At 43.6% G+C, this 18,807-nt stretch overlaps 1 protein-coding gene across 1 annotated transcript; it reads left to right on the top strand.

Moving 5' to 3' along the window:
- The first annotated feature begins 13,475 nt into the window (after positions 1–13,475).
- Positions 13,476–17,996, top strand: LOC142163319 (uncharacterized). The gene is made up of 8 exons (XM_075220592.1): positions 13,476–13,731; positions 13,821–14,354; positions 14,760–15,610; positions 15,722–16,765; positions 16,873–17,216; positions 17,265–17,409; positions 17,481–17,691; positions 17,800–17,996. Exons 1-8 carry the CDS (start codon positions 13,476–13,478, stop codon positions 17,994–17,996), a joined length of 3,582 nt encoding a protein of 1,193 aa, XP_075076693.1.
- Positions 17,997–18,807: the final 811 nt, after the last annotated feature.

Below are 18,807 nucleotides of genomic sequence, written 5' to 3'. Positions count from 1 at the left end.
GCCTGGTGTGGATTCTTGCTTTCTTCATCGGAAACATGATCAACCCCAGGAAACAAAACATGAAGACGAAAACCCTATGGTGAATGTGCCCCTAGGATGTGATGGCAAACTCGTCAGGGTAGGTACGGTAGGATTTGCTGTGACCGTACCTTTCATACAAATAGTCAAAAGGGATGTAGGATTCCTTCAGACATGTCAATTTTGGATTTTTATTCAAACCCATCATTTTGAGGAAACCCCTTCCTTTGTGGTTCTCAGGCATCAGCAGACCCGGAGTTTCCCACACTAGACCGGCCAATCCTCCTATCTCCTCTAGCAAGGGTGTCATTTCAATGTCCCCAAAGTGGAACACAACCCTTTCACAATCCCAAAACAGTGTGGCAGCTTCTATGATCTTATTGTTAGGTTGGATTTCCAGGAGGGAAGGTAGGTTTCCCATATACTTTCTGACGAGATTTTGATCACTAGAGTGAAGATCTTTCCACCAGCTTAGCAGTCTTGGGTGGATGTTGGTGACCATGCCGAATCTAGGGACTTTGTGCCTCATTTTCTGCAAAACAAAAGGGTTAGGCCCTTACCCCTACTAGACTCGACTATTTAATATCAACAATTAGCATAGAGCATTTAGTTCTCCAAATAAATGCACAGAACGTAGTGGTGTCCATTTGGGTTCAGGGAAACCCGGTGGACTTTGGACAAGGCTATCTTAAAGGATCATTATGTGGACAACATAACTGACCCGGCTAGGTTTGACCGTGATGCATGCACAATTTGAACAGAGTAATGGTTTCTATGGGGTTTTAGACTGGTACCCTTGAGCGGACAACTCAAGGGGGAAGGCACGAAACCGTCAACTGCACCACTGATCGACTAGTTTTACCGCAAATATGCCTTTCCGAATTTAGGGGTGATATAGGAAGAGCGCAACCACTCATTATAAGCATTGCTATGGTATTTGTTTGGCACAAGTGGAGTATGATGTTAAGCATGATTATGTAATAAGTAAAACATGTTGGCACGTATTTGCACATTAAGAAAGCAATAAATACAATAGTTTCATAATTTAAAGCAGCAATAAAGGAAAAAAACAAGAAAACATGTTAGTTCTACAGTTGAAAATGATATTAAATGCTTAAAGGAATTAAACAAGTAATTGCACATAAAGAGGTACAAATTCACAAGAACAATCTGAAGTGGTAAAAGCCTAAGATCCCCAGCAGAGTCGCCATACTGTCGCGCCCCCTTTTTCCCTCTTCACATCGGAAAATCGGGTTTATGACATTTTGGGTATAGGACAACTCATTCCTTTTGGGAACTGGGTTTTGCATTTGAAGAGTCGCCACCTAATGATTTAAGGTGCATTAGGACACCTATAGGGTTCATTTCTAAGTTTGCTTGATAACCAGAGATAGGGTAAGTGTTAGAAATTATCCTAAGAGAAAGGTGTTAGGCACTCCTCAGGATCCACTAGTGTGGTTCTCGGCCAGGCAGTTTTGTGAATTTTATGCAATTAGCAGATAGACAAATATAGGCTCAAATAGTAGGGGATTTAAGTTTGAACACACAAGAGTTTGAAAACAATTAAAAGGTGAATTTTGAAAATGAGTTATAGTTCTACAAATACTTGAGAATATAAAAAGGAGGGGGGTCCTAGGTTTATTTATAATATGGATCACATCAATGCGATACCCGGTATGACACTTCTCAGAAGAGGGGATACACGTTGTATTAGCGCACCGGTCATCATATCCATATCTACCCTTCCCACCCCATTAAGGTATTAAAGCGCGGATTGGTCTTGACCTCTATTGCATGCTATTACACGTCCCATTCCTATTAGTCCCGGAGGAATTTAGGACTACTATTCCTATAAGAGGGAGTATTTTAGGCTGACTCTTGGGATTTAAAGGTAAAAAGGCTAGGTCTACATGCAAAACACGTAGGACTGCATATTAGGGGGAAAACATATAAACAAATAAGAGGCTCATATATACCTCCGCAGACAATGCACATAAATAACATGACTTAAACATAGTTAGGGTCAGAATTTAAAGTACTAGGCAAGGGTGTTTTAATTGTTGAAGCAAACAAATTTATTACATAACTCAGATAAGAAGTCCGAATCAGGTCTACCTGCTGGTTGTAGCAGTTGCTAATTAAACAAAGGCGGATTCAATTTTAACGTTATTACCTAAGGCTTGCCTAAGTGTGTATTGGTGATGTCCTATAAGCATGATGTTTATTATTGATTAGGAATGCAGTAAAGTAGTTAATTTTAAACAGGAGATTTGGATCCTATAGGCATGATATCTAACTGTATTAACGAAAAGAGTAAGTTGTTTAAACTGATTCAGAAAAGTACGAGTCAAACTGATTTTAATTAAACTAAAATGGTTTTAGATACTATAGACATGCTCTCTATTATTGTTGATTTTAATTCCTATAGACATGGTATCTATGTATTAAAAGCTGATTTTGGTCCTATAGGAATGGTATCAAATTGAGCATGCAGTGAAGTAGGCAGGATTTATTTGATTAAAGCAAAATTTCTATAGGCATGATTTCTATTAAAATATTGATTTTAATCTTATAGACATGCCATCTAATTTCAAAGTTGATTTTAACCTTGTAGACATGATGTCTGATTTCAGATCCTACAGGCATGGTGTCTAAGTGTGAAACTAAAACATGTAGAATTTTTCAAAAAAAAATAAAAATAGATTCTATAGGCATGTTATCTAAGTGTAGAATTGAAATATGGAGAATTTAAAAACAGATCCTATAGGCATGGTATCTACCCTTCTAATAGCTAAAACATACATAATTATCCCATCTTTTTTCACTAGCCAACCCCAATATTTGTTACAAATTATTACAGACCCAATACTGAATTACATCAGAAAAGTGTAACATAAGAAGTTACAACCATAGGAAGCCTGATTCTGACTTCCTCTCTAAGTTATGGGATAAACCACCTCAAATGCCACTTGTTTCAAAGCCTTTCTCAGACTTGGGCGTGTCAAAGATCCCTAAGGGTCTCAAGGGACCCCGGGCAGTGCTTACACCCAGGTTTGCATAACCAAATAGAGATGAGTGCAGTGTGGAAGGGCCAACCCTTATGTGTCCAAGTTCATAGGGAGCTCAAGGGTCCCAAGGCAAGGCATACACAGAGGGGCAGAACCTCGGTTCTAAGAGTATAGTGGAAGTGCAGAAACAGAGCTTTATTTAAGAGTGGGTTGGGAATAGTAAGGGTAAAGGTGATTTGAAAACAGTAGCAGTAAAACTTAAACTACACAGAATCAATAATTGCACAAAGGGGTCAGGGGTTTTAGGAATACATAGCATGAAGCATATGACCCCAGGAAGGGTCAGGTTTGGACATGCACAGCAATAGATGATGCTGACATGCCCACAAACCAGCCAGAGAATACAAACACATAGGGGGATATGTGGGTTTGGGATTCATAAGTTAGCAAATAATATTATAAGCAGAAGAATGCAAGAGTGAAGGAAACTGAAACAACTAAAGAAACATGTTGTTATTGATGCTTGAAGATTAACTACTCTTCGGGGAACATCCCCGGAACTCGCTTCGCAGAAACCCGAAACGCCAGAACTCCTTAGGTGCGATAGGACATTGGATCCCAACGGGCACATCACCGCTCGCGCGTGCCCATTCACAGGCAGCGACTCCCGAGACAATAGGTTCAATCCCGCCTTGGACCGATCGAATCCCTACACTCGACACCAGTCCCAAATTGGGGCCACGGATAACCCCCTAGGAACCCTCTCGGGTTCGGTATATCCAAGTGGACCCTCGGCGAAGAAGCTGCTACAAAGCAAATGGAGGTATCATCCATGTGCGACAAATGGAGGGAGTGACCTAAAATGCAGCCTACCTCGCAACAGTAGGGAGATAGCCCGGGGACAACATCCTCGAGGAACCTCCGATGGAACCAGATTCGACAAGGCATACCTGGTAAGGAAATCCCGCCCAGCTGGATGCAATTTCGGCATTGTTGTGCCTGCATCATGATCACTATAAGAGAGTTCGGCAAAGCCAGGCGGCTCAGACCTTTCCAACCAAGAATCCTCCGAGAGAACCATGGCCCGGTGCAGGAACCACAAGGCGCACAGGGTTACCAGCCGAAGAGAACAACAACCATTCTATTTAATAGAGGTCGCCACCAAGTATCATCAAGCGATCAAGCTCGAATCTGGCTCCTAGGGAGGAAGGATATCGGGAAAAATGAGGCTAACAAGCCACGGCGTATTCCCGCGATAACAGAAGGGCAGCGGCACCCTTCAAAAACCCGTAAAATTCAGAGAGAAAGTGCTCATCGCTAGGAAAAGGCGGATTTGGGGAATATACCTAAAGGGTACCCTTACATCCAAGGAAAGGGACGCCGAGACTTCGCCTCGTCCTCGTATTCACGTGCTGGTAACCCTCTCCCTCATTTAGCCTATTCTAAGTAAAGCATGTGTTCATAAGTGTAGGTGTTTCGACCAATTACACCAATGGCGTCGGGCCAAAGGCAATAGGGCAGTTCGGACCAACGAACCAAATCACTCTCACACTTCAAATCTTTGATGGACTCCAGACGCCGGTCACCACAACAATCAGGAAAGCCCCTCCCTCTATACAACTCGCTTGAGCTTGGATTAGAGCGCTCAGCCCGCGAAGTGCGGACGTGTTATTCGAATGACAACGGGTACACCGCCCAGAGGCAATTTTGACCCCTCTCCGCCAAAAGGGATGGAACCCCCAGACAAGGGTAGAACTTAGACATTCAACAAAAAGCTACACGCGACGGGAGGAAATCCCTCACCGTACAACCAGTTGTCGGCACCAGCGCCAAACCTCGAAACATCGCCTATGTATCCCGCAGCAAGGAAGAACTACTCCACTCCTTTGATTGTCTTTTTTTACTAACCTACATGCAGGCAGTAAGCCAAGGCATTCATAAATTCCAAAGTCCACCTGGAAATCCGAGGCCCATGCATGATCCGCTGAGCTCTCTTTCCTTGACCGGGTTTTCAACCTAAAGGTCCCGCCAACAAGATTATTAGCAGAGCAACATACCCCCAAGAAAGGGCTAGAACGAGCTCGCTGGCCTTCCTTCTATAGTCAGGCGACGTGCAACGGTTTTCTCTTAAAGAGCACCATCTCCTCAGAAGGGCCAATAAATGGCAGGCTAGGTCTCGAAACAGAACCATACAAGAAGATCAGATGATTGGAGGAGAGAGCCTTGTGGGCCGAGCTCATGACAACGAGACAACATGTACTTACAACATATATCTACGCCGAGTAGTAAAGAATATATTTTCGGCATTTCATCACGGCCTATATCTACGCCGGGCAGTAAAGAATATATTTTCGGCATTTCATCACGACCTATATCTACAGCAAGCAATAAAGAATATCTTTTCGACATTTTGTACTTCGAGAAAGACTATTTCGATGTATTCGCGGCAAATGCTTTTCCATCTAATGGGTCCCGAAATACTCGGAGACTTAGTATATGTAATTTGACGACTTACATGACCCTAGGGTCGGAACTCCGGGCTTATCAAGCCCCTAGAAGGCAACTCCGAGCTCACGAGAAGCTATCTTCAAGCTTAAACAAACTCGATGACTCGGAGACTGCTATTAATCGCCATATAACTGGAAAACCCGAAATTGTAAGGCCCCTAGCGGGCATCCTCGACATAACCAGATCTATACTACAAACTGTAAGACCTCAACAGGCATGACAAACTGTAAGACCTCAACAAGCATGATAAACTGTAAGACCTCAACAGGCATGACAAACTGTAAGACCTCAACAAGTATGACAAACTGTAAGACCTCAACAGACATGAAAATCCCAATATTTGGGCTATACATCGCATTTGTAAGACTCCCTAAAGGGCATACCCTCGATGTAGATGCCTAAACTAGGGATCAAAAATGGCTAAGGCCAAACGCACACGACTACGGTCGAAACGGATGATACAGCCAAAATAACGCGACTCGGGGACACCTGACTATTGCTAAAAAATCACAGGCCACTACTCCAAATATACTTCGGAAAGAATCGGTTAAAATAGGCTTCCCTCCACAGGCAAAAATGAGCTCTGACAATGTCGGCTCCCAAAAATGAAAGAGCGTCGATCTACTTGACCTACGAGCTATAAACCTTACGAGGTGCTCGAATCATCGCCGATAACGACTTGAAATTGAGGTTCCTCTGGAACCGACGACGGGTCAGGTAAAATACTACAAAAAGACCTTAATAAGCGGATACAAAGCCTACAAATAGCCCACGGGAAAAAAACAACATAAGAGCCATTGTCGCCAGCTAAGCAAGCCTACGAGCCACATATTGAAAGGTCTCTACGACCAAACAGCGTAAGAGTCGTTGTCACCAACTAACAAATCTTGACAACTTGAGGATTAAAATGAGATCGAAACGTAACCCGATTCGGAGATCGGATCCAAAATAGTTAACTATACAAGCCCATAAGCCACATATTAAAAGGTCTCTACGACCAAACGACATAAGTGCCACCATCGCCGGAAACTCAGTAAAATCTAAGGGTCGATTACAGCTCGAATCGCAACACGACTCAAAGACTGGACCCGAAAAGTGCAACATGCCTAAGGGCACGGCATAAGTGCCATTGTCGCTGCCCAAAGACTCGATGAAATTTAAGGGTCGATTGTAGCTCGGCCCGCGTGGTATAATGAAAGCTACATGTACACAACAAAGATGCAGGGAATATTCTTTCCCCTTTTTCCGGCAGCTCCGGCGGTCTCCTCCTCATCACCCTCATCATCAGATATTAGGAACTTGGCATCGAACTCCTCTCCTTTGGCTTGTTCCATCTCCTCCGAAAGATCAACGCCTATGGCGTGAATCTCCTCAAGGGTCTCCCTCCGGGACCTACACCTCTCATACTCCCTGCTATTGTTTGTACTATCAAAGGCCTTCTTCAGCTCAGCCCTAGCGGCAGCGGCACTCCTTGAATGAGCTGCCATATTCTACCCCGACCTAGTATTATTTATCACAACCTCGGCCCGAACGTTCACCACCTCGGGTTTTGTCCTTGATAGCTCGGATAAGAGCCTAGCAATCATCTTCACCCGAGCAGAATCACTCGCACGAGCGGCCTGAATTTGCACCTCGAGAGCGGATGTCGCAGCCTGAGCCCTCTCTTTGGCCTCGGAATGGGCACTAACACGCGCTTGCAGCTCAGAAAAGTCACGTTTGGCCGTGCCAACCTCGCCCCAGAGTTGTTCCAGCTCATCCGCCTTGTCCTTCAACTGAAATAGCAACACGTCAGAGACGACAGGACAAAAAAGGGGAATACAGGCCAGCGCGGAATGCAGGATACCTATTTCTCTAGAAGGGCCTCCCGGGCGTGGCTTCGGTCCGCCCTACGCCGTAAAGAGATGAGCTCATTTTCCTTTGCCGCACTAAGAAGTTTGAGGGATCTTTCCCTTTCTCGAGCCTCCCGCAACAGAGCCTCGCAACGAAGCATCGCGGTTTTGAGCCTATCAAAAGCCTGAAGAAGAAGAGCTGGGTGAGTAAAGGGAAGAGAAAGGAGCATGGGGCCAGAACATCCATACCACGGTTGAAAACTCACCACGAGGCCAAGATGATGAGCCTCTTCGAGGGCCGAAGCGACCCCGGATGGTGCATCAATCCCAGAAGCTTGCAGGCCAACCGAATCACTTTTCCTCAGCCACTACGGAGAGGGCACCACACCGAAAGCCTTCTCACACCGATGAACATCTTTCCTTTTGCCAACGTTCCTTGACACTTCGGCCAGTAATCTCTCCCTCTCCTTTGGGGAATCCAGTCTCGCCTTGAATGAACTCCCAACACCTGAGATAGAGAAATCGAGTGAGTCAGCAAAGAGAAGCCATCCCCAAAAAGAGGGGGAATGCCGGGAACATACCATAGTGCTTCGCCTCCCATCTCCCTTTTGAAAGATCTCGCCACCGACACTTATCATGAGCCCAGCTAGCTGCCAGCCTACAAGACCATTCAGCTAAATCAGGAACCTCATCGGGCGACCAATGAGTTGCTGTAAGCAAAGGACAAGAAGACATCATTATGGGGCCAACCTCATATGAAGAGAAAGACAGTTAGAACAGAGTACTTACGTGCGGAGTTCCATTTCTCGGGGAATGGTAAAAATTCTCCGGGGATAATGTTAGTCGTCCGGACTAGAACGAAACGACCCATTCACCCGCAGTCCTCATCCTCTTTGCTGTCGATCGTAGAAGCTCGAGTGGACCTACACTGAAGAGCAACTAGGCCCCGATAACTCAATGGCCGGTATAACCTTATGAGGTAACTAAGGGTGAACCCTATCCCGGCCTTATCAGCAAAGTATCTCATCGACTACACTATCCTCCAGAAAAAGGGATGAACCTGCGCCAATGTTACTTGATACCTTCTATAGAAATCAAGCACAACCCGGTCTGGGGGACCTGACACGAGAATGTGGTTATACACACTCAAAAATCCCTTAACATACATCATGGCACTCTCCTCGGGGGAAGGTACTTGTAGAATCACGCCTTCCCCCCATCCGCACTCTCTCCTGATCGCCCCAAGGTTCTCCTCCTTCACCGATAAGCCAATTCTTGACACATGCTCCCGATGGCCCAGAACATTGGGAGGCTTCCCCGGTATGGCGACCTTCTTCGAAATAGTGCACTCTAGGTCTCGTTTCCCCGGCATCTGGAGAGGGCCGCTGTAGCCAACCAAAGGAGGAACACAGGAAGGGATCCCCTTCGTCTGAGGATTAGATGTCAAAGCAGCGGCCAAGGCCATGACAAAATAAGGAGAAGAAGGGGAGGATCCAGGCAAAAACTCCCTGAAGCAAAGAAATGGAAGGACTCGCACAAAGAGCCAAGCTCTACAAAGGAGATAGGCTTAACAAACAACTGCAAAATCGCCGCCTGAAGAACAGATAGATAAATATATAGGGGCCAGGCAACAACTACTTAATTTCCCAAAGAAGGCCAATTAATTCTGGCCGCGTTAAACGTCATATTCTCCTTGGGGAGTGCACCGACAGAATCATCTCGGGCTCCCACATGACTCATGAAATCAAGGGACCTCGGGAAACCCTCGACATCAAAAGTATCGTTTTGGAGGAGCCATCGACTCAACCTCGAGACATAGCTAGCCTCGGGGCCCCTGGTCCGTCCGCGGGAAGGCACCATAGGGCCGACGCCCGATGCTCGGAAGCAAAAGAAGAAAGGAGGAAGGAAAGAGGGAAAGTGACAAGAAGAACTAGCAGAATAAAGTTACTCTCATGCATTAACAAAAAGGGAAAATGCCTTTTTTACACTATTGGTCTCCCAGGAGAGAAAACACATAAAAAAAAAAGAAGGCATACAAAAAGGGGCTAGGAGACTACTCCTCGCCACTATCATCTTCACACCCTTCGGGGACAATCAAAAGCGCTAGTCTTCCCTCCGTCTTGCGAGCCTCCTCCAGGTCAGCAGATAGCTCGAATCCTCTGGCCTCGAGTTCTTCCAGGACCTCCTCTTTGCATTTGCTTTCGCATGCTCGACAGCTCGGACCAGCTTCTGCTCAGCCGCCAGAGATATGTCGCGAACCATTGCGTGCGCTGAAGTCGCATCCTCCTTATAAGCAGCGGTATCTCGCTCGGACCTAGACTTAGCTGCAGTCAATGTAACAATTTCCCGGCGAGTGTCCAAAAGAAGGCCCCGAAGGTCGCCAATTCACTGGCCACAACCTCGCTCCACTCCTTCAGCCCTGAGATCTCTGTGTCCAACTGACTAATCCGCGAGCTACTCTGCTCAACCTACAACGAAGGGCAAGACGATGGATATGTGAATAACGGAACATGTGTGGATTCTGATTAAAAAAGTAGGTGCGAGCAAGGTAGAGTACCTGAGCAGCAAAAGCGGCCTTCTCCCGAAGAGCTGCCTCTAAAGAGACCCGAAGCTCCCCCAACCCTTTATCTCCTCGAGGTCCACAAGCCTCCGAGTCTTGAAGTTTCGAAGCAATGATATCGAGCTCCTTCTCCCAGCCAGAAAGCTCCTCACGAAGCCGGAGGATGGCGTGATTATACACCTCTTTACACTGCAACACGACGAAAAAATTAAGAGATATGACAAATGATGCTCGAAAACAAAAAAAAAATACGTAAGGAAAAACTATCACCTGCTGCAGGGACTTCTCCGCTTCTTTAACGACACCAAAAACATCGAGGTTAGCTCCGTCGGTTACACCATAAGAGATGTTGGTAATAAAACCTCCCCCTCTAAAAGGAGTGCCAACCGTGGCACCAATCATCCCTTCGGCATCCCTCAGCTCTCTCGATGAGACCGGGTATTTCTGAATAAGATCGTTCAGGCCATTGATCTCTCCGACTAGCAGCCCATGTCCTTGGAAAATCCTGAACCCCGAACCATCGGGACCAATGGTCCTACTAGTAGAAGCCACATCAAATCCGGCCGCATGACTCGAAGTCACAGAAACATCCTCCTCGAGGACCCCCAGCCCTTTAGCCTTGCCGGACCCGGACGTCCCGGACTCAGTAGCCTTTGGTTGAGGCATGTGTAAATCTCTCACACTGGACCTCATCCTCCTCCTCAACAGACTTCTATCCTCTTCCTCCCCCTCAGCATCAGGGTTCGACCCAGATGCTAGGGCAACGGTTTCATCAGGACAAGCAGTGGCCGCCCTGTCTTTCCTTTTCTTGTTCATATTAGGCCCCAAGGCCTCCGCTTCACCATCGGGAGGTGGACTCATCTGCATATTCTCTCCAAGGCTTGCACTAGCACAAGAGACGCAACACGTCGCTACTTAAAGTTCGGAAAGAAACACAAAAGGTGAAGCACGAGCAGTGAAGAAGCCTCACCATGATTCTTAGCCACCCAGCGCTTCTTGGACATGACGGTCCAAGACCGGAGACAATACGGGAACTTTGCATCCAAGCTCCTGATCCATCCTACCAAGTCTAGGACTGCCTTGGGATACCAAGCGACCGCTGGAAAAAGCACAAAAAGGATTATCGTGACAAATAGAAGAATAATTGAGAAATGGCTAAAGAGAAGTTCACTCACGTTGATCGTTCCATCACTCTGGAAAGGGCATCCTCCAGGCCGGGATGATATCCGAGGTCCTCACTCGCACGAACCTGGTCATCCATCCCCGGTCCTTCCCCTCATCAACACTTGTGAAGAAAGATTTTTTGGTCCGATGTCGAAGCTTGATTAAGCCTCGATACAGCCGCGGATGGTACAACCTGATCAAATGGCTGAGGGTAAAGACCTTACCCGTAACCCCTTTGGTAAAATGCCTGAGCATCAACACGATCCTCCAAAAGGATGGGTAGATCTGACCGAGGGTCACCCGATATTGAGTGCAAAAATCAAGGATAACCGGGTCGATTTCCCAAGGAGGAGATCCGACTGATTTACCAGGACCCAAGGTGAATGGGTAAGTGTATACGTAGAGAAAGCCATCCTTAAAGTCAGTAATGTTATCGCGGTAGTCAGGAATTTCTACCTCCACTGCCTCATTCCATCGGCAATCCTCCTTCACTTTGTCAACACTGGTCACGACGCTGACATATCGAGATACATGCTCACATTGACCTGGTGTGGACGAGGGAGTTTTTATGTCGAAATCATCTGACGTATCGGTATCGGGAGGGGTCCATTGCTCCAAAGTGGGAACCAATTTATTTTCCCCCTCAGACGGTCGGGACGACGACGCAGTATCACCCCGTCGAGGGACCGTCGTGGAAGTCCTAGCCATAGCAGATGGTAAAACCTTTTCCATAAAGAGAAGGAAAAATGCAAAGGTGTCAAATTGCGAAATTCTGGTTTAAAAGCCTGAGGAAAGGATGAAGGTGGGAGTATCTAGCAACCGATAGGGAAGCAGAAAAGACGAACCTACATCAGTTCATGGGTTTCTCGATTACCACATTTGACGGCTGCCCTACACGGTTCCCTGGGACATGGAATTTAATGCTCTTAGACGGTTGACATCACGACAATGATGACCTCGAAACGATGATTCATCATTGTTTCCTGTCGCTCTGTTCTAGGAAACGCGGAGACTATCTGTGTACGATGAAATCAAGAGAATCCATCTCCCACCATTAAGGCCTACTGGGGATATCAAGACAGCACCTCGAGGCTGAGGGATCAGGATCGGGCTCTCTATCTCGAGGATCATCCGCGGTCCTGCAGTGACCCCGAGGTTCATGGGTCCGTCCGCGATCCAGCAAAAATTATGAAGATGGGGGACTCCCGAGGCGAACAGTTAGAGTCAATAGGCTCTGGCACCATGCCATGCCTAGCCCTCCCTTCCCCGTGTCTTTACATTTAATTCATCATGTACCATGCCGTTTTTCCCTGCCTATATAAGGGGAATCCATACCACTTTGTAAAGGGTTGATGCTGCTCCATTTCTCCACAAGTGCAATAATATCTCTCTCTCTCCCCCTCTTCTTCTAAGTCATTCGTTCTCATTGGCCCGAGGCCATTTCGCATTTATTTTTTCTTACTTGTTCTTCGCCATCCAGCTATACATTGGCCATAAAGAGCCTTATTCAATCGTCTTACTGCTTGTTATCCCCTTCTCGACTATCCCCGATAGTTCGAACTCGGCTCGAGTTTCAGCCCCGAGGACTCCATCGACCTACTCTGCATCCGGCTAACAAGCCCCTTCGGTTTGCCTACTACCTCGATTTAGTTCGTATTTTATCGTTATACCGTGTATTCTTAACACAAACTGCCTTAACAACTAGCTAGAAAATAGATCACGTATTTTTAGAATTCCATTTATAAATTTAATTGTTGTTACCATTTTCACGGTAAACAGCTATTATTTAAATAGCCAATTTTCCCCTTTTAAAATTATAAAAATAGTAAATTAATTTCTGGAAACAAATTGAAAGCACTAAAATGATTTATAACATATAATGGATAATTTAAAAATATAGGACTTAATTTTATGAGTAAAAAATACAATTGAATCTTAAAAGGGCTAATATTGCAATTATATGCAATTTAGCTTAAAAAATACTAAATAAATTTGTAAAATATGCAAAAATTACCTTCGCTATATTTTAGCATAAATATAAAAGTCCAACAAATGAATTACCAAAATAATGATTTTGGAAATAATTATTGGGGGTTTTTATGGATAAAGAGGGAAATAAATTGATTTAAAAACCTTTAAAAATTATAAAAAATAATAAAACATTTGGACATGATTGTATATACATATATAGATGGTCCTTTTATTTCAAGGTTTCTAGGTTTAGCTCTGGCGATCAAGCGGCTGGAGACGACCACTGCTCGCAACTTACACGATCACTACCATGGCCAATTTAGCCGGCGGCCAGCCACCCACTGTGGCTAAGCTGCCCCATAGCCTCCCCCCACTACTATCCAGCCCTCAATGACTAATAATAACAACACACAACCCATGGATTATGCTAAACTTCTGAAGCCATGCATATTAAACGCAGCCATGCACGAACGAGCCTTAGAAGTTGATCCAATTCCTCTTCGCAGGGCAACGATCCTCAATGGTGAACCTATGGTGAAATTTATAGAAGCAGAAGTAGAAAGAATGGATGTGATAGAAGGCCTGCAGTATGCAGTAGTTGGCAAACTATCCTATAGTTGGCCGGATATGCAACAGTTGCATAAAATAATTCCTCTACAATGTGGTATAAAAGGTGAGTGTAACATTGGTTTTCTAAGGGATAGACATGTGCTATAAGAATGATGTTATGACAAGATTTTCTGAATTTTAATTCGACATCAGCACACTATATTAAAGACAAGAATGGCAATGAATACCAGCTCAAACCTCTAATATATGATTCTAAATTTAAAGCTGGGGAGGAAAATCCTAAAGCTATAGCTTGGATATCTTTTCCAAGACTGTTGCCTACATTCTTTGTCAAAGAATGTTTGTTTTGTTTAGCATCTGCAGTAGGAAAACCTTTGCACCTTGATATGGCAACCATAAACAAAACCAGGCCAAGTTGTGCAAGGGTGAATGTGCTGGTTGATTTACTTGCAGACTTGCCCAAGAAGGTGAGGATGGATATTATTAATGAGGCTAATGGGACAACCAGGTCTGAATGGGTAAATATTCAGTATGATATGCTACCCAAGTACTGCAAGAATTGTAAGCTTCAAGGGCACGATCAATTTGAATGCTGGAAATTGCATCCAGAGCTGTATGTGGAGAAAGAGAAATCAAAGGAAGCTGTAAATTACAAGGAGCAGAATATGAACAACCAACAACCTCTAATGATCCTATCAAGTGGAAAAGTGGTAGGCAATGCTACAGGTAACTCTAAAGGGCAGTGGAAAGAAGTCAAGGACAATAGAGGTAGGAAGGTAGTTAATCAACAAACAACACAAGGAACTACTGGACAAGAAATTGTCCCAATTCAATAGAATGGTAATCAATTACTGTAGGGAGGTACAAATGAGGGAAATACATGTCAACAAAATGGTGGTCAAGGAAAGAAGAGAAAGGAAATAATTCCAATAGACAACACAATAGATAACTAGGAACATGTGGGAAACAAATTTGTAGTGCTTGAGATTTTGGATGAAGAGGAGGAAACTAATAATAAACTGGCATTAGTAGAAACACTACCAAGTCAAATAACCCCAGCAATAGGGAACCAAAGAACAACAGATCAGCAAGGGGAAACTATCACCAAGGCATAAAACTTGAATCCTGCAGCCCCAGCATTTAATCCCAATTCAGTTGGAATTGAATCAACAAATGGTGCAGTGGATACAAGTCCCAAAGGATCTGAAAAGGCAGCACATAAGAGCAAGGAGTCAACATCAAAATGGGTACAAAAAGCATTTAAAGGAACTGCAGGTGTGAGGACAGTGGGAGTTAACACTTCTTGTCAAGACATACCATCACATGACACTTTAGTGGATAAGGAATTAGCTCAAAATCCTGCAAATCAAACTGACGAAAATAATTTCCCAAATTTGAAGGAAAGAGTGCAATGGAGTGGTGGTAGGCTATGGTCAGAACAAAGAGAAGTGGATTCAGATGAAGAGGAGGTTCCAGACGGAGCTCCAATTGATGAAGAGCATGTATTAGAAGATAAAATGTGTCCAAATGTGTCCAACAAGATATGGGCTTTCATAGATAAAGTGTTTGAGGTAACTATCATGTATAACATGGTACAACAACTAACATTAAGGCTATTTCATACTGAATCTCATGTGGAGCTTGTATTAACATTGGTATATGCTAAGTGTGATGCAATAGAGAGGATAGAATTATGGGACTCATTATATGTAATGGCAAGAGATATGGATGTTCCATGGCTTGTAGGTGGTGATTTTAATGTTATTTGGGATGAAGAGGAGAAATTTGGGGGATTGCCAGTGTCATTGAAAGAAATAGATGACTTTAGACACTGTATTAATACCTGCAACCTCTTTGATCTTGGGTTCAAAGGAAGCATCTTCACTTGGTGGAATGGAAGGGTAGAAGATGATTGCATATTCAAAAGTCTAGACAAATGTTTAGCTAATGTGGAATTCCAACAAACTTTCCCAGGAATTGAGGTGCATCATTATCAAAAATTGGTTCAGATCATAGCCCGATGCACCTGAAGATGTGACATAGAATCTCTACCAGTGAAGAAACCTTTTAGATTATTGAATTTTTGGACTAAGCATGCATCATTTAAAGAGGTAGTAAAGGAGAACTGGAAAGCTGATTTAAGTGCAAGCCCTTACACTTTATTTAACCATAAACTGAAGAAGCTAAAGAAGGCTCTATCTGTGTGGAGCAAAACAACATTTGGAGACATATTTCAGAAGATAGAAAGCATGGAGGAGGTGGTTCTGGTGCATGAGAAGGAATTTGAGGCAAATCCTACCAAGATGAACAGGGAAAGGCTACAAAGGGTGCAAGCAGAACTGATCAAGGTGCTAGTATTGGAGGAAAAATATTGGCAACAAAAGGCAGGAATGACTTGGTTTAAGGAAGGAGATAGAAACACTAAGTTTTTTCATGTTCAAGTAAAAGGTAGAAGGAAGAGATTACAACTTAGCAGGATTCAAAATAGCCAAGGAGTATGGATTGAGGAAGTGGAGGAAATAGTTGCGGATGCAATCAAATTTTTTGAGGAACAATTCACAGAAACAATGGTCCCTTCTTCATTCCACATTATAGATCATATTCCCAATTTGATAGACATGGATCAGAATTCAGAACTGATAAGGCAACCAACCAAAAATGAGGTCAAATCAGCAGTATTTAGGCTTAATGGAGATAGTGCAGGGGGTTCGGGTGGATTCACAGGTAAATTTTATCATTCATGCTGGGATATCATAGGAGATGACATGTTTGATATGGTGAGAGCCTTCTTTAATGGTCATGATCTACCCAAGTGTGTGACACATACTAATCTAGTTCTGCTACCAAAGAAAAAGGAAGTCACTACCTTTTTTGACTTAAGGCCAATAAGTCTCAGCAATTTTTCCAACAAGGTTATATCGAGGGTGATTCATGAGAGGCTGGTTAGTGTGTTGCCACATTTGATATCAGAGGAACAAGCTGGTTTTGTGAAGGGTCGAAGTATAGTTGAAAACACTCTGCTAGCTCAAGAAATTGTGAAAGACATGAGGCTCAGAACCAAGGCTGGACCAAATGTAATCATGAAGCTTGACATGACCAAGGCTTATGATCGGCTATCTTGGTTATTTCTGACTAAGGTAATAAGGATGGGATTCTCAAAAAGGTTTATAAGAATGATCTTTGGCATAGTATCCAACAACTGGTATTCTATACTAATTAATGGCCAAGCTCATGATTTTTTAAGTCATCAAAAGGAGTGAAACAAGGAGATCCATTTTCGCCTACTCTATTCATCTTAGTAGCAGAGGCATTATCGAGGGGTCTCAATTCTTTGCATCAGAACTTGTACTTCTGTGGATTTGGAATGCCCAAGTGGAGTCCAAAAATTAATCACCTTGCATATGTAGATGATACGATTATTTTCTCCTCGTCAGATGCTACTTCCCTTCGATTGATCATGGAGATACTTTATGTATATGAAAATGCATCTGGGCAACTGGTAAGCAAGTCAAAATCTGTAGTTTACCTTCACCATTTATCAGACATAGAAGTGGTTAACAAAGTAGAGAGGATCACATGGATAAAGAGGTAGGAATTTCCCATTGTATATTTGGGTTGTCCTATTTTCTATTCAAGGAGAAAGTTGGAATATTATCAACCTATGATCACAAAGGTACTTGATAGATTGCAGTCTTGGAAAGGAAAGTTATTATCCATAGGGGGAAGGGCTATTCTCATTGCTAATGTGCTACAGAGTATGCCAATGCAACTGCTTTCAGCTGTAAATCCACCAAATTTTGTGATAAACAGGTTGCATAAATATCTTTGCTCAATTTTTTTGGAGCAACACAGTTGGAGGAAAGAGTAGACATTGGGCTTCTTGGAATACATTATGCATGCCATGTGAAGAGGGGGATTGGATTTAGGTCGTTGCATGATGTTTCTAAAGCATTATTCTGCAAATTATGGTGCAATTTTCATACAAAGCCAAGCCTATGGAGCTCATTTATGAGCCAGAAGTATTGTAAGAAGCACAATGCAGTAATTATTCCATGGAGACAAGGTTCTCACATATGAAGAAAGATGTTAGAATGCAAAGACCTCATAGAGCATCAGATTACATCGCATCCAAAAATGGGATCCTCCCTGTTCTGGTTTGACAACTGGATAGGCCTAGGAGCCTTATATTTTCTAGTACCTCCTAAATGTGGGATAAATGAAGACATTCATAATGTTTTTGATGTAGTGGAAGGTAGGAACTGGAATGTGGATAGGCTTCTAGAGGTACTACCTGAAGAATTTGCATTACATATAGAAGAAAAGATCAAACCTCCTACTGTAGATAATGTTATTGATATACCTTTCTAGATGCTTGAGACTCGAGGGCATTTTTCAGTAAAAATTACTTGGGAATATATAAGAAGAAGGGATGAAAAGAGAATAGTATACAAAATGATTGGGTAAAGGGACTTCCTTTTAAAATAGTCTTCTTTATGTGAAAAGTGTGGAAAGCAAAACTTACCCTGGATGATTTTATGAAAAGAATAGGCTACTTGATGCCATCCAGATGTTGGTGTTGTGAGGAGCCTAAGGAAGAAACTCCGGTGCATTTGTTTTACACATCAACTGCATCTACTACTGTATGGAAGTATTTCTTGTCGAGGGTAGGAATAACATTAGAAAGGCTATCAATGCACCAAGCCATTACCAATTGTCGGACCTCAAAAGTGTTGTGTAGGATCAAGCCAATCATGCAAGCTTTGCCCTCATGTATAGTATGGGAGCTGTGGAAGAGGAGGAATAACAGGAAATATGGTGAGGATGTGTCGATCAGCAGAGTAATCTACCAAGTCTCAACAACACTGCAATCTCTAGTCAAAGTGAGAAAACCAAGTCTACAGGTGCCTCATAGATGGCTGGACCTCTTGGGTATGCTGGAAAAGTACACTCCAAGGCTAAAGTTTGAAAAAATCATCTGAAAATTTCCAATGCATGGCTGGATCAAAGTCAACACAGATGGTGCATCAAGAGGGAATCCTGGGAGAAGTGCTATTAGTTGTCGTCTGAGAGATGAATTTGGTGATGTGAAATATGCAATGGGAAGGGAAATCGGTGAAGACTCAAATAATGAGGCAAAGGCAATAACAATATTGGAGACATTGAGAATGAGTCGAGTCCT

This window comes from Nicotiana tabacum, chromosome 8 (assembly GCF_000715075.1).
Source record: "Nicotiana tabacum cultivar K326 chromosome 8, ASM71507v2, whole genome shotgun sequence".
NCBI classification, from domain to species: domain Eukaryota; kingdom Viridiplantae; phylum Streptophyta; class Magnoliopsida; order Solanales; family Solanaceae; genus Nicotiana; species Nicotiana tabacum.
Note: the sequence above shows the minus strand (reverse complement) of the source record. Positions and strands in the feature narration are given on the sequence as shown.